This window comes from Ascaphus truei, chromosome 8, assembly GCF_040206685.1.
Source record: "Ascaphus truei isolate aAscTru1 chromosome 8, aAscTru1.hap1, whole genome shotgun sequence".
NCBI classification, from domain to species: Eukaryota; Metazoa; Chordata; class Amphibia; order Anura; family Ascaphidae; genus Ascaphus; species Ascaphus truei.
In genome coordinates, this window is record NC_134490.1 from 104,133,472 (window position 1) to 104,157,352 (window position 23,881).

Consider the following 23,881-nt stretch of genomic DNA (forward strand, 5'->3'; position numbering starts at 1 on the left):
TGCGCTTCCAATTCATGACCCTACCGCTGTTGTAATCCTTATTATCTCTAGAGATTTTGATCTTTTTTCTCTCTACCACTTCCTTTTCATAGAATCCACCTAATATTGGTCTGTAATTCAAGTCTAATGAACTCAGGGTCTGTGGAATGGACCCTGAGCTCATTCTGAATTTGTTCAATTTTAGTTTCAAGTTACAGTGATAAGTGATATTAATTTGTCCTCTCTGTAGAGTACAAGCAACTTCATTAGTGATTAAGAGCAATTATCTAGTGTCTCATTCAGTTTGTAATAAAATTATCAGTATCAAATGTAGTTTTTTTTAGGATTCTCAATCCTCTGGGTATGATCTTTTTTATCAGTATAGTGTTGGAGAGACACCTTGTCCCATCAGTGGTGCATTTCGTCCTTAAGATACTTTTCATGTCAGAATCAACTAGAGATCTAGCAGGGTCAATATTCGATGTAAATTCATTATGTCTGCTAAACTGTTCTGATGAGGATTTCATTATAGCGAAAGATAAACACACAGGTAGCAACTACAAGAAAAAATATTGAAATAAAGAGAAGAGATGTAGCGCTAATCATGTGGGCTAAATAAATAGATATTGAAGTGAACTGGTGCACTAATATAAATTATTACAATTCCAAAGTGCCATGGGAGATATAGAACGTGGTACTTGTATATCCAGTAGATACTAACATACACAATGTAAATAATTCCTCACTAATATATAAATAAAGTCTGTATCAAGCCAGTTCCAATGGAAGTGTAGTGCCAAATCACAGGAATTCCTAAAGAAAAAAGAGAAAAAGAAGAGTGGGCTCCATAGCGTAACTCAAACTATTTAATTAAGATGAAATGAGACAGTCACCAGGACTTGCACTCACAAGGGGAGAGTATAACCTTGCATTTGAGAGAAAAATCTCTACTGACGTGACGTCACCACATCGAAGCAGAGAACGGTTCTGATGTCGTTACACGGAGGGCAAGCTGCCGACTGCAGCTGAAGGAAACCCCAGGATAAGGCCGTCTATGGTGGTATAGGACCGTAGATAGATTCCAAGATAATTAGATTATAAGCTCCCCGGAGCAGGGACTCCTCTTCCAAAATGTTACTTTTATGTCTGAAGCACTTATTCCCACGATCTGTTATTTGTATTATTTGTTATTTATATGATACGTGTATTACTACTGTGAAGTGCTATGTACATTAATGGCGCTATATAAATAAAGACATACATACATACATGATAACTTCAGTGCATGCGGGTGTGTATGCGGCCCGTGTCCAAGGCAGCTGATGGAGCTACAATCAAATTTGCCTCGCACACTGGTCTCCGTCTCTCATTAGTGAGCGTCCCAACGTGTTTCGTCACATAAATAGCCTTCGTTGCCCAGCAACGGAAAACACAGGTAAAAACTGGCAGCTATAGTCACTGCAGTGAGCAACATGATGTCGTGATCAAATCACTATACAGCTAGAGAGCTGTAACTTAAGGTTAACAACTAAAATTGCTGAATGTATTAGATGGATATAACTCTATTGTGTGATGAGCTCCTATACCAGATGATAAAGTGTTAAAATACTAATATGAATAGTCATTATAGTAATAATGTTAAAAGATACACAAATGTACAATAACAAATACAATAAAGAATCACAAGCACTTAAATGCATACATACATACATGTATACATACATATGAACAAATTGAAATGAGACAATAGTGGAAGACTTTATGAATACTGCATCATTTGACCAGATTGAGATGACTACCCAAATGTTAATGAACAGTAAGTATCTGAGTACTGAATATATTAGGGCATCTGAGGATTACATAACATACAGCGGCAGGATCAGAGCGGGAACAGCAACAAGAACAACATGTACTGTATATTTATAAACATGCAGCTAAATGAACATAGGTTCAAATAAACCTACATTCTAAACCAGAATACTGGTATCAATGCATTCATTGAGACCCAATGGTGAAAGTATACCTAAACAGAAGATCCAATATGACTCACGAATGCACAGTGTCTTGTGTCTGTTCCCTCATATCCTCAGTTGCCCCAATGATTATATACATACAAACATACACACATATACATACACACATATATAAAAAATCACCAATGTTTCGGTCCTCAATAGTAATTTTTTCCAATGCAACAGCCTGTTTTTGAGTGAGGTGCCTGTTGAGGGCCATTTTTCCTCCTTGTTACTTTTTTGAATCTATATGCAATATCGAATAGAAGGGAAAGAAATCCCTGCCAAGAAGCCCCTTTTCACTTGCACTCAAAGTACATATAACAAATATTAGTATATAGTATACAGTAGCTTGCAAAATACAAATATTTGATAAAGAGCACCATTTTATATATATTTGTACTCTTAATGTACCAATAATCCAAAACAAAATTATTAAATTTTATTAACATCTGACATCAGCATAAATTGGGCTTATATTTACAGTGTAATTTAAAAACTCCTAAGAGAGGCTGTTTTGGCTATGGCACTGCAATAGGATAGCACCTATTTATTTGCAGCCCTAGCCATTAACACCTTAAGCTAACTATCATGAGATATATTAATATCCAAAACTCATAGTGCGGCAGTACTTCCCACTCTACATAGGTGATAGTAACTGTCTAGAATAAATCACTATGATACAATGTTAGTGTACAAAATGATAGTATTGCTGGCTGTATGGCAGTCAATGTTAACACTGTAACTATATTGTTCAATACTTATTGTTGGATATATATGAGAATGAATTCCTCACATAGTTGACACAATGAATAATAATGTGTATCTTACCACAAATAGTAACCAATATAGTCCTATAATCAAGGGCCCATAATGACTTAGCCTGACAATCTAAAATCATATATCCGAATCCTATTAGCAGTCTTGGCAGGCCGGCTGACAATTCCCCAATAGTAAATTGTCAGTGGGGTATATATCAGTATGGCAACCGCATAGTAAATATTACACAGCAGAAATTAGATTCTTCAGAACTCTGCGCCTTAGCGTCTCTTCCTTCATAAATACACAATAGTATTAGGCCAGCTATAGTAGATCGTAAACCGTGTATAACAACATTAACCATATGTCATGGGAGAGGGGGTTTGGCCCGGTATTAAAGGGGTTACACCCCATTTGGCCACCCCTTGCTCTCACTAGGGAGGCAAGGGGTTAACTGGACTGTGGTCCAGAAGTGTGGATTTACCTTGCTGCAACATCCAAATGTATAATTCCCCTGTGATAAGGTATTGTCATTATGTCAGTGTCTGCACCAGACACACACCGGGATCCATCCGGGAGGGAAAGGGTTAAGGTTAATTCAGTGATTATAGCCCTTTGTCCCATTTTCCCGCATTTTCAGGCTCCAGTTTGCAGCCTCTCATAGGTCGCCATTGCAGCTCCATTCATTTCAATGGCGGATCTAGCGGTTTTGGACCTGTTTCCCTCGAAGACCAGCAGGTGGCGTCCGAGAGGAGGAGCGCCGGTTTCCCATTGTAAGTCAATGGGCCCATTGACTTCAATGGGGATTCCTCAACGTCGATCTCCAGGAACAGGTTGGCAGCCATCCAAACCGCAAAACCGCAGGAACGGATACTTTGTCTTTGAAAAGAGCATTATTACTTGGTTCAAGTTCAACAACAAATGGCGTGGGAATCTTAGGTTGTAGGGCACCCAGAAATAAAATTCTTTTTGCCCCTAGACCCTAGGAACCCCCACACACGACCCACATCGGGTCCGGGAATGAGGGACCCCCGTAAGGGGTCGTACTCAGAAAGAGGGTCGTGCCATTGACTTCAATGGCGGAGCGGAGGTCCCATTGAATCCAATGGCGGCGCTCGCCCATGCATTGTCTATGGTGGCGCCGGCCATTCATTCCAATGGGGAAAAGCAGCGTGGCGTTAAAACGGCTAAGTCTGAAATTGTGAAAAGTGTAAGTCCATATCCCCGGTTCTGGAAGGACCAGAGGGCTGGGATTTGGGGCGCAGTTAGCCACGGTTCCGGCTTGACTGCATGGCCATTTCCAGCCCTCTCCGAACAACCAGACGGAATATGGGCAAATGTAAAGAATTTTGGTTTTTCCATAGACTTCAATGGCGGAGTTTCCCCATTGAAAGTCTTTGACGGCGGACCCCATTGACTTCAACGGTGGAGATGCGCCATTGAAAGCCTGTGGCGGCGGAGCCCGTTGATTTCAATGGGGAAAGAGTGAAAAGCAGAGATTCATTTTTAAAGGGAAGAATCCTGTATTAAAAAAGTGTTTTAAACGGCATTGATGTATCTCCGGTTCTGGGGGTTGCAGAGAGCTGAAACTTGTCCACAATGGAGAGTCACAGTCGGCATAAAAATCTGGCAGGTTTCAGCCCACTGGGCTCAACAGAACGGGTTATTTTAATATGTGAAGATATTAAAGAATGATTTGTATTTTGGGTCTAGTATGAAAACTAAGAACCCATCTGCTAGGCTAATTGGCAGGATGGCAGACCAGTTGTCTGTCATAAATCCTCTAATCAAAGGTTGATCGCTCTGATTGTATACAATAGGGCGGAGGAACAAAGGGCCTGAGTGGTCTGTAAGTGTCATAATTCACACTTGCAGATAAGGGAGTTCTAACTACAAAGGAATTTCCTAGAAAGCTAGGTGCCCCAAAGGTAAGGGATAGGACTGAGATTGTATATAAACAAGGCTCAGCCCTTACCCATTGTCTTCATGTATTTTCGTGATGTCTACATCTGAACATGTATGATGGAAGAAATGGTCAATCCTGTATCCTGATGGCTTTCTTGTCCAAACCCCTTAAGTAAGTGTATAGTTTGCCTGTTATTTGTATATCTTGTGTGTTCACCTTCATTAAGGAATAAATTATATTTTATCATATCTAGTCGTGTTCAGTTCAACCCAGGTATTTTGGTGTATATTATATTTTGTCATAAGTTACCGTGACACCATACAACCTGGTGGATGATCGCAACCAGCCGCTCGTTCTTGACGCCACCGCCGTGGCGTCAGTGAAAATGCCCTACGCACGTTTCGTGTACTGTGTACACTTCGTCAGGGGGGAGGAGTATAGAGCGTAATGACGTCTGCCATTATATACATGGAGGAGGGTACAATTGCACCAATCGCCGTAGAGGCGCTATGGTAATGACTCATACGACTGATCAAACAGCCTGGTATGTATGAGTCATAGATAGGAGGCATTATTAACCTCTAAGTTACATAGAGCAGATAAGACCATACTTAGCGTCAGAGGTATACCAAAGCATAGTTTGTCCAAATGCCAGTGGACGACTATAGATGTAATTATTTAAACAGACATTCATTGGGATGAATAGGGATATCATTTATATATATCGGTATTACCAGTATATTAAACCCTGTCAAATTAACCCATTAGGTTTAACATGGGGTTTGCAACACTCACATAGCCAATATATTGGGAACAAAACGAATAATAGTGATATTAGTAAGTGAATAGTGTACAAGTGATCTATTCTAAATCAGACCGCCTCTATCAGTCAATACGGTCTACTATAATTAAAATATTTTTAACCTAAAATAATAGTGCTCAGTGATGAAGGAGTGGGCTAATCTGTTTTGAACCGCCTCTATAAATCAATACGGTTCTCTATTTTTAGCCTATATTATCTAATCTATAGTGACCATGATGAACTCATATGATATACCTCAATTATTGGCTATGAGTGTTGCTAACATTATTACCCCATGGAATGGCCCATTTGGATCACTATAAGAAGGGAGTGAAAATTAACTTCTCATTCAACCCCATAGGCGCCAGTGTATGTAGTGTATATATCCAGCGACATTCCTTTTGGAGGAGACGTCGGTCCCAGTCCCCTTTCCTAATACACCATGGGACGTGTTCGATGCCTGTAAATCTCAGGACCCCATCATCACCTTGATGGTCCTGCAAGACATGTCTAGCCACTGTGGTATCCCTCTGATTACGTATCGATCCCAGATGTTCAAGTATTCTTGTTTCGAATGGTCGATGAGTTTTTCCTACATATTGTTTTTTTGCAAGAGCACGTAATCAGATAGATCACCCCAGTGGTCTGGCAGTTGGTAAAATCGCTGATGTCAAACTTAACTTGTCCATTTGAGTCTGTAAACTCTTTCGTTTTGTTTATGACTTTACAGGTCTTACAACGACCACATTGATAGTACTCTATGTATATAATGGCAGACGTCATTACGCTCTATACTCCTCCCCCCTGACAAAGTGTACGCAGTACATAAAACGTGTGTAGAGCATTTTTACTGACGCCACGGCAGTGACGTCAAGAACGAGCGGCTGGTTGTGATCATCCACCAGGTTGTATGGTTAATGTTGTTATACACGGTTTCCAATCTACTATAGCTGGCCTAATACTATTGTGTATTTATGAAGGAAGAGACGCTAAGGCGCAGAGTTCTGAAGAATCTAATTTCTGCTGTGTAATATTTACTGTGCGGTTGCCATACTGATATATACCCCACTGACAATTTACTATTGGGGAATTTTCAGCCGGCCTGCCAAGACTGCTAATAGGATTCGGATATATGATTTTAGATTGTCAAGCTAAGTCATTATGGGCCATTGATTATAGGACTATATTGGTTACTATTTGTGGTAAGATACACATTATGATTCATTGTGTCAACTATGTGAGGAATTCAATCTCATATATATCCAACAATAAGTATTGAACAATATAGTTACAGTGTTAACATTGACTGCCATACAGCCAGCAATACTATCATTTTGTACACTAACATTGTATCATAGTGATTTATTCTAAAAAGTTACTATCACCTATGTAGAGTGGGAAGTACTGCCGCACTATGAGTTTTGGATATTCATATATTTCATGATAGTTAGCTTAAGGTGTTAATGGCTAGGGCTGCAAATAAATAGGTGCTATCCTATTGCAGTGCCATAGCCACAACAGCCTCTCATAGGAGTTTTTAAATTACACTGTAAATATAAGCCCAATTTATGCTGATGTCAGATGTTAATAAAATGTAATAATTTTGTTTTGGATTAGTGGTACATTAAGAGTACAAATATATATAAAATTGTGCTCTTTATCAAATATTTGTATTTTGCAAGCTACTGTATACTATATATTAATATTTGTTATACTGTATGTACTTTGAGTGCAAGTGAAAAGGGGCTTCGTGGCAGGGATTTCTTTCCCTTCTATTTGATGTTCCATATATACAGTATTCACTGTGCCCCTATGCACCCTGGTCAATAATATTGTATACATAGGTATTGAGGTTGAGCAGTAAATCAAATATCTATACTTTTTTGAATGGCCTGCGTCCACCGTTTGCATGTGTCTGTGTACTGTATGTGTGTTACTGATGAACTGTATGTGTGTTAACACAAACATATTTTTGTGTCCTTCACTCAGGCTGAAGCGGAAGTTGCTGCATTAAACCGCCGTATCCAGCTCGTGGAAGAGGAGTTAGATAGAGCTCAGGAGCGTCTTGCCACAGCCTTACAGAAACTAGAGGAGGCAGAGAAAGCGGCTGATGAAAGTGAAAGGTGATTACAGGATCATTACAAGAAACTATTTTACTGTGCAAGATGTTTTCATTCCCTGTCGAAACTTCCTTGAACCTTTCTAAATGGGGGAAAGTCTCTCTGAACAAAATGGCAGATAGGATCAGACAATGCTTATATTCTAGTCTGATGATGTCACTGCCCTCCAATAAACTGTGAGGAGACAAGTAAATTATTTTGAGAGGGAATCACAGTCTCCTTCAATCCGTTAAAACTAAAATTGACTTGTATCCGCAGTGGCATAAATACATCTTTCTTTAAATAAGAAGTGAGAACCACAGATTTGTCAGAAAAAATAGTGGTATTCTGGGGTGTAAATGATAAAGTAGCCGTATTCCATACCTGCTGGTAAAATCACAATGCAGCCTTTGCTTGTAAATGACGGCTCTTTCATATATGTTTTAAGTTGATTTTGGGTTGAAATTTAAATCTTTAACACAACCCGATGAGCCACAGCTGACAAGTGAGGCAATTGATGTGGACAATGTAGGACAGTGAAATCAGTTCTGTGTCATATTTCAAGCTATTCATTAAATATATAGCCAGGATAACTATCCTCACACTGATGAGACCACAAGATTGAAACAGTCGTCTGTGAGTAGGTTGGCTGACTATGCACTTCTTTCGCCAAGGTTGTGCTGAAAAGCTGTGTAATACGACAAACATAAGCTTTATAGGGGTTATCCATGTTAATGGATAAGAAGCAAAAGGTGACACTGTGTACTGCACCGACACACTTTATTCGAGCAAATACCCAGTATGTACCTGGCAGATACCTGGAATGCGCCGCTCCTCACCTCTGACAAGCCCCGTTGCGTTTGCCTTCCCAACCTGGGTTCATGCCTGGCTGACGGGCGGCTGATCTGTTAAATGATAATGATTAGGATTTAATAGGCTGCAATGCTTCGCGTGTCTACCAGATGGCATAAATTCATGAATTGTAATGCAGTATATATATATATACTGTGCAGTATTGCAGCCAGCGGGAATAAAATGCTTCAATCCCTGCCTGAAAATACCTCAATGCACTCGGGCAGAAAACAGTCACAAACCTCAATACACCCGGGTATACCCGAATTCGTGGGACTAGCCGAGCTCAAATAAAGTGTGTCGCCAGTGTATGACACAAGTATGCCCCATGTGTATATAATTTCCCAGAATAGAACTAGAAAGAAGGTCCCTGCTCAGCTCCATTAGGAGTGACGATACTGGAGGGGTGCAATCAGGGAAATATTGGAATTTTAACACAAAGAGAAAGCAGAATCCCTATAGTATGCACTCGGCTTCCACTGATATTAAAAATAATTAAATTTTAATGACGAGAGAAAATATTGTTCTAAAGCTCAAAATTTGGCTGTAACCATGGGGTAGATATAGGGGAAACAGCGTCACGCTAGTGACGTGTATGCTGCAAAGACATCACTACACAATATGAGTTTGGTTAAATGAGAACCTTTTCCCCGAATCATTTGACAAGGAATATATTATAGCACTTTTGTTTGTTTAAACACTGCTCTTTATCACTTTCACTGTGAGTACTAGGAGAACTTTACATGGATCTACATTGGTATACACAGCATACCACGCTGTTTCCCCTACAACTACCCCATGTTTACAGCCAGATTTTTGACTTTAGAGGTTTTAAACAATATTTTCTCTCGTCAGTAAAAAATGAAATTTTATTTCATTTTTAATATCAGTGGACGCTGAGTGCGTCCTATAGGGATACTGCTTTCTCTTCATGTAATTTCCCAGAATCCCTGGCTCCAGTGGAAGCATTGCATGCTGGGAGATAATGGGGAAAGACAGCGTTGCAGACCTGTCTAAGACATGTGAATGTGCTCACAAGTGATATTTGTATTGTTGTGCACTGTACGGTGGAGGGTTTTTGCCAAACTTTTACCCACCATAATTTATTTAATGTGTGGTTGAAACCTATCCTAATTCACGTTGCAAAGCCAGTATAACCATTCTTCCCATTCTTACATTGATGAGACCCAAAAGGCTGAAACAGCTGTTTGTGAGTAGGTTTATTGGCGATGTACTGCTTAAACCTGTCACGCTGTGCTCACCACAAACAAGACGAGACCCCGGTACTGAGATGGGAGTAGTAACAAACACCAGCCACAGGCACTGGGGCCACGTCCGGAGTGTAGGTTTGCCTTGACAGCCGGGTCCGAGATATAGAGAACAGACAAAGATAGCCCAGTGAATGCACTCAAGATGATTGAGTAGGAATAAGGATAATCGTTAAAACTAATTGTTTAATCTGTATGACACAAAATAATAAAAACCATGCCTCTGGGCTATATCACAGCATATTTTATGCTAGCCCCTAACAGGGTTCGATTTTTCCTTGTTTTCACTATTATGTTTCTTAACTCAGTATATTAGTATATTTCCTTTCACACGTATATGTATGTTTAGTGACCATACATCGTTACATTATCCTAGTATTTTAGTCACACTAGTTATATTGTCCTAGATTTACCTATAGGGTACATTACTTTTGTTCTATATATTTTCCTCTGGCACCAGTGCTGGTATATGGTTATACTATACCTTACCAGTTTTTAGTTAATAGTAGTGACATACTCATTGTTACATAGTTACATAGTAACATAGTAAATGAGGTTGAAAAAAGACGTACGTCCATCAAGTTCAACCTATGCTAAATTTAGACAACAGATACTTTATCCTATATCTATACTTACTTATTGATCCAGAGGAAGGCAAACAAAAAACCCCATTAAGGGGAAAAATTAATTCCTTCCTGACTCCAAGAATTGGTAATCGGATTAATCCCTGGATCAACATCCTTTCCGTGTATACTTATTTGGTATATCCCTGTATACCTTTCCCATCTAAAAAGATGTCCAACCTTTTTTTGAACAAATCTATTGTATCTACCATCACAGTCTTCATGGGTAATGAATTCCACATTTTAACTGCCCTTACTGTAAAGAACCCTTTCCTTTGTTGCTGGTGAAATTTCCTTTCCTCCAACCTTAAGGGATGGCCCGAGTCCTTTGTACTGCCCGTGGGATGAATAGTTCTTTTGAAAGCTCCTTGTATTGTCCCTGAATATATTTGTATATAGTTATCATATCCCCTCTTAGACGCCTCTTTTCTAATGTAAATAAATCTAATTTAGCTAGCCTCTCCTCATAAGTTAGAATGTCCATCCCCTTTATTCATTTGGTGGCTCTTCTCTGCACTCTCTCTAGTTCCATAATGTCTTTTCTTAGGATTGGTGCCCAAAATTGTACTCCATATTCAAGGTGTGGTCTTACTAATGCTTTGTAAAGGGGCATAATTATGTTTACTTCCCTTCCATCCATTGCCCGTTTAATGCAAGATAAGATCTTGTTTGCCTTTGCAGCTACTGCATGACATTGGGCACTATTGCTAAGCCTTCAGTCTACAAGCACTCCTAAATCCTTCTCCATCAAGGATTCCCCAAATATATCTCCATTTAATCTGTAAGTCGCCTTTTTATTCTTGCATCCCACATGCATAACCTTACATTTATCTGTATTAAACCTCATTTGCCATTTACCTGCCCACGTTTCCAGTCTCTCCAAGTCCTTCTGAAGAGAAATTCCATCCTGCTCTGATTCTATTACCTTACACAATTTAGTATCATCAGCAAAGATGGAGACTTTGCTGTCGATCCCAACCTCAAGGTCATTAATAAACAAGTTAAAAAGCATGGGTCCCAGTACCGATCCCTGAGGTACTCCACTCACGACTTTAGCCCAATCTGAAAAAGTTCCTCTTGTGTGAAACCGTATCAAAAGCCTTTGCAAAATCTAAGTAGACCACATCAACTGCATTACCCTGGTCTAAATTCCTACTTACCTCCTCAAAGAAACACATAAGGTTAGTTTGGCATGATCTATCCTTCATAAATCCATGCTGACTATTACTAATAATTTTGTTTTCCATTAGGTATTTCTGAATATTATTCCGTATTAAACCTTCAAGTAGTTTCCCTACTATTGAAGTCAGGCTTACAGGTCTGTAATTCCCTGAGTGTGATCTAGCTCCCTTTTTAAATATAGGCACCACATCTGCTTTACGCCAATCTTGTGGTACTGAGCCTGTGGAAATGGAGTCCTTGAATATTAAATATAATGGTTTTGCTATTACTGAGCTTAACTCCTTGAGAACTCTTGGATGTATGCCACCGGGGCCAGGCGCCTTATTTACTATTAATTCTTTAGGAATTTTTATGGACAATTTAGCCTGCATATTATCAGGCTCTCCATAGACTAGTGTTGCCTTAGGTTAACTTCTACATTATTCTCTGTTGGAGTTCAATTGGTATGTCTTTAGGGAGTGGCCCTGGACCTTCTCACCACATCCCTCTGTACAAATATTTTTATTATTTTTTGTCATACAGATTAAACAATTCGTTTTAACGATTATCATTATTCCTACTCAATCATCTCTAGTGCATTCACTGGGGTATCTTTGTCTGTTCTGTTTATCTAGTCTCTTGTCCCCATTTGCACCTTATGGTTCTCTACACTGCTTATTATTTATGTGCTTATTTCAAGCTGATGCGGGGGCTTTCCTTTCCCTTTTCCTCTAGTTCATCTCCAAGATATAGATATCAGAGTAGTCTTTATACTTGCCGTGTTCAACGTAGGAGATATCCGGAGCGTAGAAGGTACTTTTGCAGATGTCAGGGTTGGAGAGTGGAGAGTGGTCGAGGTGCAATGCCGAGTTCAGGATTAGAGAGGAGCGAGGAGTCAGAGATAGCCAAGATCAGGAGCCAGAGGTAGGAGTAGTCAAAGCAAGCCGGTTCGGTACACAGGAGATCAAAACTGGAACAAAGCAACAGGACAGGAACAAGTTAGAAACAGCAAGGCTGAACACAGAGTAACATATATCTATGCTCAGCCAATGTACCTGTGACATTGGTGAGCATATATAGGCAGGATCAGCCAACCCCTAAGGGGGTTGAGTGGGGGTGCGGCGGCCGTGATAGGTCTAAGGCTTCCAAGAATAGGTGTAGCTGTGTTGCAGCTAATGAATGCATCTATGAGCAGGTGCAGCTGTTTGTGTTTCCCTGAAGAAGCCACGGAAGTGGTGAAACGCGTAGGAGGAGCCGCCTAAGGGGTCTGTGCTTCTGTTTGTGCAGTCTTGCTGTCTGGTTGATCACTGCAGTGCTGCTCTCGAGTGTGGAGTACCCGAGGAACTGACGCTGTAATTGCCTTTGGAAAGCCTGCTCGTTGCTTGGAGAATTATTGAGCGTCTCTCGCTGCCAGCCGGGAAGGGTTGGTGCGTCACGTTCGGCCGTGACGTCATACTCGGAAACCCGGCAGGCGGGTAGCTGCTCTGCTCCGTGTCCGAGCCTTGGAGAAGAGGTTAGCTGGAAGGATTCCAGATGAGGAGTGTGAGGAGCCGTCTCTACATACCGGTCTGAAGGTTGGGTGAGCTGATCATACAGGGGCTCACCGACAGTCCCACTCCACTCTTGTCGCATCCATTGGTTGTCCAATCTGTTGACTCTACACCCTTGAGCTTATCACTTCAATTTGGAACCATACATTACCATTGTTATTCAATTTTCACCCGGGTCTCCCTGGACGCAGAGGGGCCTTAGTTGTTTAATAGCAACGCAGTACATACTACCTGAACATGCAATTGCAGTGACTTTTAACAATTTATTCTTGGTTTTTATCACCTTTTGTGTGTTTTCAATAAATTTCAATGTGGTTTGTTTGCCTTTTCCCATAGAGTTTTTTGCGCTTCTTATTTTTTCTGTTCTTTATCCAGCTGTTTGTGCAGCTCATGAATGCATCTATGAGCAGGTGCAGCTGTTTGTACAGCTAATGAATGCTTCTATGAGCAGGTGTAGCTGTTTGGCAGCAAAGTGTACTTAGCCTTAGTATCAGATGTTTCCACTGATACGTAGTGTGACCCTAAGAGGTGGAGAGAGCTGGAGACTCCGGCGGCAAGGCAGCAGAGATGTTAGTCAGGCAGCCGAAGATGCCTGAATGCTGGAACACGTCAGTCGCGTTCGCTCTGTATGGTGACGTCACGCTGTGTGATCACCTGACACACGTTTCGCGCGGGTTCGCGCTTTCTCAAAGGTGAGTGCATGTGAGTGGACATGCGTAATTTATAGCTGATGGTAGTCAGGGGCAGGTATAGTGGAATTAACCCTATCCTGCCTAATGGAAGCCTGTCAGAGTGCTCAAAGCTGTGCATATTCATTCAATACAATATGAATAAGGGACATAAAACACAATTTGCTGGCTACAGATCGACACAGTAACCAGCTCATCAATACCACTCTAATTAGGTTGATGATATTAGAGCAACTAATAGATATTTGACTCGGCTATTGTTAGAAGACTCAAATGAGACATAGTGAAATGAAATAGAAGTAAAAAACCATGTAGATAAGAGCTCATGATTACCCCATACTGCGTATATACCTTGTGTAAAGTACTGTATAAGGGCAAGAAACCCCATATACCTCATCCAGGAGTATCCTACAGGGTCAAGGACATTATATGAACTCATAATCCACAAGTATGCGAATGATGAAAGCAGACCATGTAAATCCAGGCAAATAAATCGAGAGGTACATGCTAGCATCCATAGTGCCCTAAAATGACACTGGGGGGGCAATAGAACCTACATTCACCAAAACTGTGGGTGAACTAGGAATGAACAGGGATGCCAGAGAAGATGTCAAAATTGCTGAACCCACACGTACACATGCACCGGGCAGAGAAGGCAATGAGGAAAACTAATCAAATAAAGGGAGAGAACAAGAATTCCTCATTGAGTCCTCTGGGAGTAAGAGTATCTAAGGTGTATATCCAACGAGATTCTCGTTTGAGGATCTCGTTGTCCCAGTCACCTCCTCTGCTGTGGTTGGAAACTGCTTCAATACCCATAAATTGCAGGACCGTGGTTAGGCCCTGATGATGATTATGGACATGATTAGCAATGGGAGTATCACTATGATTGCGAATGTTGCCTAGATGTTCTAGCACTCTGTGGCGCAGCTGGCGTTTGTTTTTTCCAATATATTTTTTGTTACACGCGCAAACAATCTGATAAACCACACCCACGGTTCTGCAGTTAATAATTTTTTTATGGTGAAGCTGTGTGTGTCATTCCAGTTATTGAACGATTTGGCATGTGTGCATGATGCACAGGCTCTGCAGTTATGGCATTTAAAGAAGCCGATGGTCCTGTTGGCCAGCCACGTACCTCCAGTTGGTTTCTGGTAGTGGCTGTGAACCAACATGTCCCGAATACTGGTGGCTCTTCTGCTAACCAATGTGGCTCTTTCATGGAGTATTTCTCTCAGGTCAGTGTCTTCACGCAGAACATACCAGTATTTGTTCAAAATGTTTGTAATCTCTGGCCATTGGTTGTTAAATGTGCCAATAAAACGCACAACCTGTTTCTCATTCGTTGGAATCGCCTTATCAGCCAGTAGTGTGTTCCTATCAGTGGATCTAGCTCTCTGGTAGGCCCTCTTGATAGATCTATTGCTGTACCCCCTGACTTGAAATCTAAGCTTCATGGCGGCAGCTTGTATCTCAAAGTCTTTGTGAGATGAACAGTTCCTCCTCAGGCGTAGGAACTGACCGACGGGAATTCCCCTAATTTGGTGTTTGGGGTGATGGCTGTCCGCTCTGAGGAGGCTGTTGGTAGCAGTCGATTTGCGATGTAATGATGTAACCAGTGTTCCATGGGGAGACCTGGTGACAGTGAGATCAAGGAATGTAATACTGGTATGGTTAATCTCAGAAGTGAGTTTGAGATTAAAGAGGTTGATATTCAACTCTCCGATGAACTCATCAAGGAGCTGTTTAGTGCCTCGCCACAGGACAAAGATGTCGTCTATATACCTCATCCATAATATAATGTGTGAGGTATACAGACGATTCTGCTCCTGGAAGACCACCTCCGCCTCCCACCAACCCAGATATAGATTAGCGTAGGTGGGGGCACAGGTGGTCCCCATGGCGGTACCACGGAGCTGATGATACAGTTTACCATCGAAAGTAAAAACATTATGAGTGAGGATGAATCTTAATAGGTCCACCACTAACAAACTGTGATTACTGAAGTCGCAACTTTGTGTATCGAGGAAGTACTCTACAGCCTGGATGCCCATATCACGTATTATAGATGTATACAGAGACTCTACATCCAGGCTGACGAGTAGTGTATCATCATCAATTGAAACCTCCCTGAGTCTATTAAGTGCGTCCTTCGTGTCCCTCAAATAGGAGGGCAAAGAAGTTACGAACGGGCGGAGGACATGGTCTACATAGACACTGCTCTGTTCTGTCAGGTTGGAGATACCTGACACGATCGGGCGTTCGGGGGGACTTCAAGACATTTGTGTATCTTGGGGAGTGAATAGAAAGTGGCCATCCTCGGGGTCTTATTGAGGAGTGCCTCACTTTCCTTCTTGGTAAGGACTTTAGTGTACACACCCTGATCCAAAATCAGCTTCAGATCACGTAAGAAGCTGATTGTGGGATCGGTTTTCAATATTGCATAGCAACTTCTATCGGACAAGAGACGTAGGTTCTCCTTGACATAATCAGTGGTGTTCATTATAACGATGTTGCCCCCCTTATCGGAGGGCTTGATCGTGATAAGAGAATTTGTTCTTAAATCCTCTAGTGCCTGTCTTTCAGAGCAATTCAGATTAGTCAAGGAGGGCCTTGGCCTAAGGCGTTCAAGGTCAGTGGTGACCAACCCGATAAAAGTAGCTACATTAGGACAGGTCTCAAGGGCGGGGGTAAACCTTGATTTTGGTTTAAGAGTAGAAAAGGGACCTTGGCCAGGAGCCCTTAAGCTCTCTTCTTCCAAGGCTCTCAGATTACTGATGTTTTCCAGATATTGATCATCAAAATCTTCTTGTCCCACTGCCCTTAGCTGGTTTTGAGCTTGTCTCTTGAAGAATTTGTGCAACAACAATTTACGTCCAAAGAGATAGGTGTCTTTTATCCAGTCGAATCTGTTGAAGTCCTCAGTGGGTGAGAAAGAAAGCCCTTTTTGAAGGACCGCCGTCTGACCCTCATTGAGGACTACATTAGACAGATTAACGACTTGACCAAAGTCATCAGTCGAGATTACTGTCGACGTCGACGGGAATGTCTCCTTGTTCCCCCCCTGTAGCCCCAAGTGTCTCTGTCTCGCAGCCCACCCCATCTTGCCTCTTCTGGTCTTACTCTGTCTTGGGGTGGTGGGTAGCGAGGGTCCTGATCTAAAAAAAACAACCGTGGGAGGTTCAACTAAGCTGGATTCCCTTCTCTCACTGCTATCGCTCTCCTCGTTAGAGGTATCCCAGTCGGTTGAAGACTCTGGGTGGTGGAAGCGAACTTTTTTGTTCCATTTTTTTGCTTATATATTTTGCCTTCTTTAAAATCCTTGCTGTCGTGATTATATTTTCGCTGTTTCCTTTCCTTCAATTCACGCATAAACTTACAGATTGTCTCTTCCAGTTTATTTTCTAGACTAATGAACTCAGAGATGCTTCTCCATTTGTCTGCGTCATTGCATTGCACTGCTAATTCTGTGTGCACTATCTGAAGTGTATCATTATCACTCTCGACCAATAACTTCATGAGGGATGCTGAGCAAATGCCCAGTATATTATTCCATTTAATCATGAAGTCAGGGTCACTATGCAGCGTGGAGGGAGCAAGATCTACCCGCAGGCCTCTTGGGATGAGGTCTGTGGATAAATAGTTTTCTAAACTTGCTACCTCCCACCACAGTCTGGCCCTTTGTTTATATATTTTTTCCAAACCTGAAAAATAGGTGTTAATGTTACTAACACCTGTATCAGTGATGTCCCCATCCAAGGAGAAGACATTGGCTGCCATCGTACCAAATACTGGTATGTTCTGCGTGAAGACACTGACCTGAGAGAAATACTCCATGAAAGAGCCACATTGGTTAGCAGAAGAGCCACCAGTATTTGGGACATGTTGGTTCACAGCCACTACCAGAAACCAACTGGAGGTACGTGGCAAGCCAACAGGTCCATCGGCTTCTTTAAATGCCATAATTGCAGAGCCTGTGCATCATGCACACAAGCCAAATCGTTCAATAACTGGAATGACACACACAACTTCACCATAAAACAATTTATTAACTGCAGAACCGTGGGTGTGGTTTATCAGATTGTTTGCGCGTGTAACAAAAAATATATTGGAAAAACCAAACGCCAACTGCGCCACAGAGTGCTAGAACATCTAGGCGACATTCGCAATCATCGTGATACTCCCATTGCTAATCATGTCCATAATCATCATCAGGGCCTAACTACGGTCCTGAAATTTATGGGTATTGAAGCAGTTTCCAACCACAGCAGAGGAGGTGACTGGGACAACGAGATCCTCAAACGAGAATCTCGTTGGATATACACCTTAGGTACTCTTACTCCCAGGGGACTCAATGAGGAATTCTTGTTCTCTCCCTTTATTTGATTAGTTTTCCTCATTGCCTTCTCTGCCCGGTGCATGTGTACGTGTGGGTTCAGCAATTTTGACATCTTCTCTGGCATCCCTGTTCATTCCTAGTTCACCCACAGTTTTGGTGAATGTAGGTTCTATTGCCCCCCCAGTGTCATTTTAGTGCACTATGGATGCTAGCATGTACCTCTCGATTTATTTGCCTGGATTTACATGATCTGCTTTCATCATTCGCATACTTGTGGATTATGAGTTCATATAATGTCCTTGACCCTGTAGGATACTCCTGGACGAGGTATATGGTGTCTCTTGCCCTTATACAGTACTTTACACAAGGTATATATGCAGTATGGGGTAATCATGAGCTCTTATCTACATGGTTTTTTACTTCTATTTCATTTCACTATGTCTCATTTGAGTCTTCTAACCATAGCCGAGTCAAATATCTATTAGTTGCTCTAATATCATCAACCTAATTAGAGTGGTATTGATGAGCTGGTTACTGTGTCGATCTGTAGTCAGCACATTGTGTTTTATGTCCCTTATTCATATTGTATTGAATGAATATGCACAGCTTTGAGCACTCTGACAGGCTTCCATTAGGCAGGATAGGGTTTATTCCACTATACCTGCCCCTGACTACCATCAGCTATAAATTACGCATGTCCACTCACATGCACTCACCTTTGAGAAAGCACGAACCCGCGCGAAACGTGCGTCAGGTGATCACACGGCGTGACGTCACCATACAGAGCGGACGCGACTGACATGCGTTCCAGCGTTCAGGCATCTTCGGCTGCCTGACTAACATCTCTGCTGCCTTGCCGCCGGAGTCTCCTGCTCTCTCCACCTCTTAGGGTCACACTATGTATCAGCGGAAACATCTGATACTAAGGCTAAGTACATTTTCCTAGCTTGCGACGCATACACCATGTTGCGCCACCCTGTGAGGGGATTTACATATACAGAATTGTCTCCATGCTGGTATATGATATATTAAGTGGTTGCCATATGTGGAGACTTTTGTATCTAAGCGTGTATGAGTTACGTGGCGTATAGGTGCAGTGTTATATTACTGTGTTTATGTATCTCTTTATGTGTTAGTGCTTTACTATGTGGTTGCCACTCGGTGCGACGCTGCTCATTCAACATATGTGCAGTGTATTAACACTGGTGGATTTTATCCTAGCACTATGATTGCACACCACTTGTACACACATTCACAACGAGATTGCTAATCAGTGGTTCAGTTGCATGTAAGACACCAACCTAGCATTGATGTATTTTAGTACATTATTTTTTGATACAAAAGTTTGTGTTTATGAAAAGTTCCTATATAGGTTCTGCTAACGAGGCTATAACTGGATACGGTCTGTGAACCGTGCCTCAGGGCGTAACTAACGCACATTTTGTGCTAGCCCTTTATGTCAGGACTATCCTATTGCTAGGCTAGGTGTTCCTACTCCACTGTAACATGTCGATCGTGGATTTATTAGTCTGCATGTGTTGTGTGATGATCACGTTGTTTTTCTAGATCTGCATCAATTTATTTGTCCTTCAGATTTAGTATCAGCAGCCTTCTTCATAGAGACTGGTGAATTTTAGATATAAGTGCATCCCTAATCAGTGATTAGCACTTTATTCTGTTGGACTAGTACTAGGATTATCCTGGCATTTATGCCGGTGTTGTTTGATGCCAAGATTCCTTCAGTTACCTTCCATGTCTGCATTAATTGGAAGTTTTTGTTTGGTATGTCTATAGGGGGTGGCCCTGGATTTTTTTTACCATACCCCTCTATCCAAATACTATTTTATTATTGATTACTATTGATTAAAAGGATTTTAAATTTATCATTACTCACTGATCTACCCGAGTGCATTCAAGGGGGAATCTTTTTGTATGTTTGTTTCTAGTATCCCTTGTCCCCTTTTGCACTGTTGTATGATCTTTTTCACTTAATTTACTTACCTTACTTACCGTATTACTTTTGCTGATGCAGGAGCCCTTCCCTCCCTTTCCCATCCCCCATCTCTTCCCTTCCCCTTGTTTTCAGTGATCACACGTGGATGTATGTCCACTCTTGCTCCCAGCTCGCACCTACGATTTATATTGATACTGATCTATTAGTTTATGATTATGGCTGGTTTTCTGTCACAGCTGCCTGATTTTGATGCATGGAAAACGGATGCAGCCAATGTCTTCTCCTTGGATGGGGACATCACTGATACAGGTGTTAGTAACATTAACACCTATTTTTCAGGTTTGGAAAAAATATATAAACAAAGGGCCAGACTGTGGTGGGAGGTAGCAAGTTTAGAAAACTATTTATCCACAGACCTCATCCCAAGAGGCCTGCGGGTAGATCTTGCTCCCTCCACGCCGCATAGTGACCCTGACTTCATGATTACATGAAGTTATTGGTCGAGACTGATAATGATACACTTCAGATAGTGCACACAGAATTAGCAGTGCAATGCAATGACGCGAACAAATGGAGCATCTCTGAGTTCATTAGTCTAGAAAATAAACTGGAAGAGACAATCTGTAAGTTTACGCGTGAATTGAAGGAAAGGAAACAGCGAAAATATATTCGCGACAGCAAGGATTTTAAAGAAGGCAAAATATATAAGCAAAAAAAAGAGAACAAAAAAGTTTGCTTCCACCACCCAGAGTCTTCAACCGACTGGGATACCTCTAACGAGGAGAGCGATAGCAGTGAGAGAAGGGAATCCAGCTTAGATGAACCTCCCAGGGTTAGTTTTTTAGATCAGGACCCTCACTACCCACCACCCCAAGACAGAGTAAGATCAGAAGAGGCAAGATGGGGTGGGCTGCGAGACAGAGACACTTGGGGCTACAGGGGGGGAACAAGGAGACGTTCCCGTCGACAGTTATCTCGACTGATGACTTTGGTCAAGTCGTTAATCTGTCTAATGTAGTCCTCAATGAGGGTCAGACGGCGGTCCTTCAAAAAGGGCTTTCTTTCTCACCCACTGAGGACTTCAACAGATTCGACTGGATAAAAGACACCTATCTCTTTGGACGTAAATTGTTGTTGCACAAATTCTTCAAGAGACAAGCTCAAAACCAGCTAAGGGCAGTGGGACAAGAAGATTTTGATGATCAATATCTGGAAAACATCAGTAATCTGAGAGCCTTGGAAGAAGAGAGCTTAAGGGTTCCTGGCCAAGGTCCCTTTTCTACTCTTAAACCAAAATCAAGGTTTACCCCCGCCCTTGGGACCTGTCCTAATGTAGCTACTTTTATCGGGTTGGTCACCACTGACCTTGAACGCCTTAGGCCAAGGCCCTCCTTGACTAATCTGAATTGCTCTGAAAGACAGGCACTAGAGGATTTAAGAACAAATTCTCTTATCACGATCAAGCCCTCCGATAAGGGGGGCAACATCGTTATAATGAACACCACTGATTATGTCAAGGAGAACCTACGTCTCTTGTCCGATAGAAGTTGCTATGCAATATTGAAAACCGATCCCACAATCAGCTTCTTACGTGATCTGAAGCTGATTTTGGATCAGGGTGTGTACACTAAAGTCCTTACCAAGAAGGAAAGCGAGGCACACCTCAATAAGACCCCGAGGATGGCCACTTTCTATTCACTCCCCAAGATACACAAATGTCTTGAAGTCCCCCCCGAACGCCCGATCGTGTCAGGTATCTCCAACCTGACAGAACAGAGCAGTGTCTATGTAGACCATGTTCTCCGCCCGTTCGTAACTTCTTTGCCCTCCTATTTGAGGGACACGAAGGACGCACTTAATGGACTCAGGGAGGTTTCAATTGATGATGATAAACTACTCGTCAGCCTGGATGTAGAGTCTCTGTATACATCTATAATACATGATATGCGCATCCAGGCTGTAGAGTACTTCCTCGATACACGAAGTTGCGACTTCAGTAATCACAGTTTGTTAGTGGTGGACCTATTAAGATTCATCCTCACTCATAATGTTTTTACTTTCGATGGTAAACTGTATCATCAGCTCCGTGGTACCGCCATGGGGACCACCTGTGCCCCCACCTACGCTAACCTATATCTGGGTTGGTGGGAGACGGAGGTGGTCTTCCAGGAGCAGAATCGTCTGTATACCTCACATATTATATTATGGATGAGGTATATAGACGACATCTTTGTCCTGTGGCGAGGCACTAAACAGCTCCTTGATGAGTTCATCGGAGAGTTGAATATCAACCCCTTTAATCTCAAACTCACTTCTGAGATTAACCATACCAGTATTACATTCCTTGATCTCACTGTCACCAGGTCTCCCCAGGGAACACTGGTTACATCATTACATCGCAAATCGACTGCTACCAACAGCCTCCTCAGAGCGGACAGCCATCACCCCAAACACCAAATTAGGGGAATTCCCGTCGGTCAGTTCCTACGCCTGAGGAGGAACTGTTCATCTCACAAAGACTTTGAGATACAAGCTGCCGCCATGAAGCTTAGATTTCAAGTCAGGGGGTACAGCAATAGATCTATCAAGAGGGCCTACCAGAGAGCTAGTTCCACTGATAGGAACACACTACTGGCTGATAAGGCGATTCCAACGAATGAGAAACAGGTTGTGCGTTTTATTGGCACATTTAACAACCAATGGCCAGAGATTACAAACATTTTGAACAAATACTGGTATGTTCTGCGTGAAGACACTGACCTGAGAGAAATACTCCATGAAAGAGCCACATTGGTTAGCAGAAGAGCCACCAGTATTCGGGACATGTTGGTTCACAGCCACTACCAGAAACCAACTGGAGGTACGTGGCTGGCCAACAGGACCATCGGCTTCTTTAAATGCCATAACTGCAGAGCCTGTGCATCATGCACACATGCCAAATCGTTCAATAACTGGAATGACACACACAGCTTCACCATAAAAAAATTATTAACTGCAGAACCGTGGGTGTGGTTTATCAGATTGTTTGCGCGTGTAACAAAAAATATATTGGAAAAACCAAACGCCAGCTGCGCCACAGAGTGCTAGAACATCTAGGCGACATTCGCAATCATAGTGATACTCCCATTGCTAATCATGTCCATAATCATCATCAGGGCCTAACCACGGTCCTGCAATTTATGGGTATTGAAGCAGTTTCCAACCACAGCAGAGGAGGTGACTGGGACAACGAGATCCTCAAACGAGAATCTCGTTGGATATACACCTTAGGTACTCTTACTCCCAGAGGACTCAATGAGGAATTCTTGTTCTCTCCCTTTATTTGATTAGTTTTCCTCATTGCCTTCTCTGCCCGGTGCATGTGAACGTGTGGGTTCAGCAATTTTGACATCTTCTCTGGCATCCCTGTTCATTCCTAGTTCACCCACAGTTTTGGTGAATGTAGGTTCTATTGCCCCCCCCAGTGTCATTTTAGGGCACTATGGATGCTAGCATGTACCTCTCGATTTATTTGCCTGGATTTACATGATCTGCTTTCATCATTCGCATACTTGTGGATTATGAGTTCATATAATGTCCTTGACCCTGTAGGATACTCCTGGACGAGGTATATGGGGTCTCTTGCCCTTATATAGTACTTTACACAAGGTGTATACGCAGTATGGGGTAATCATGAGCTCTTATCTACATGGTTTTTTACTTCTATTTCATTTCACTATGTCTCTTTTGAGTCTTCTAACCATAGCCGAGTCAAATATCTATTAGTTGCTCTAATATCATCAACCTAATTAGAGTGGTATTGATGAGCTGGTTACTGTGTCGATCTGTAGTCAGCACATTGTGTTTTATGTCCCTTATTCATATTGTATTGAATGAATATGCACAGCT

General features: G+C 41.9%; 1 protein-coding gene across 2 annotated transcripts in view; it reads left to right on the plus strand.

Moving 5' to 3' along the window:
• LOC142502132 (tropomyosin alpha-1 chain-like) overlaps window positions 1-23,881 on the plus strand; it is a 218,963-nt gene that overhangs the window by 147,985 nt on the left and 47,097 nt on the right. For both annotated transcript variants that reach the window (XM_075612991.1, XM_075612992.1), the window contains one exon: window positions 7,448-7,581. In XM_075612991.1, the coding sequence (XP_075469106.1) occupies window positions 7,448-7,581 (134 nt within the window). The remainder of the gene's footprint in view (window positions 1-7,447; window positions 7,582-23,881) is intronic.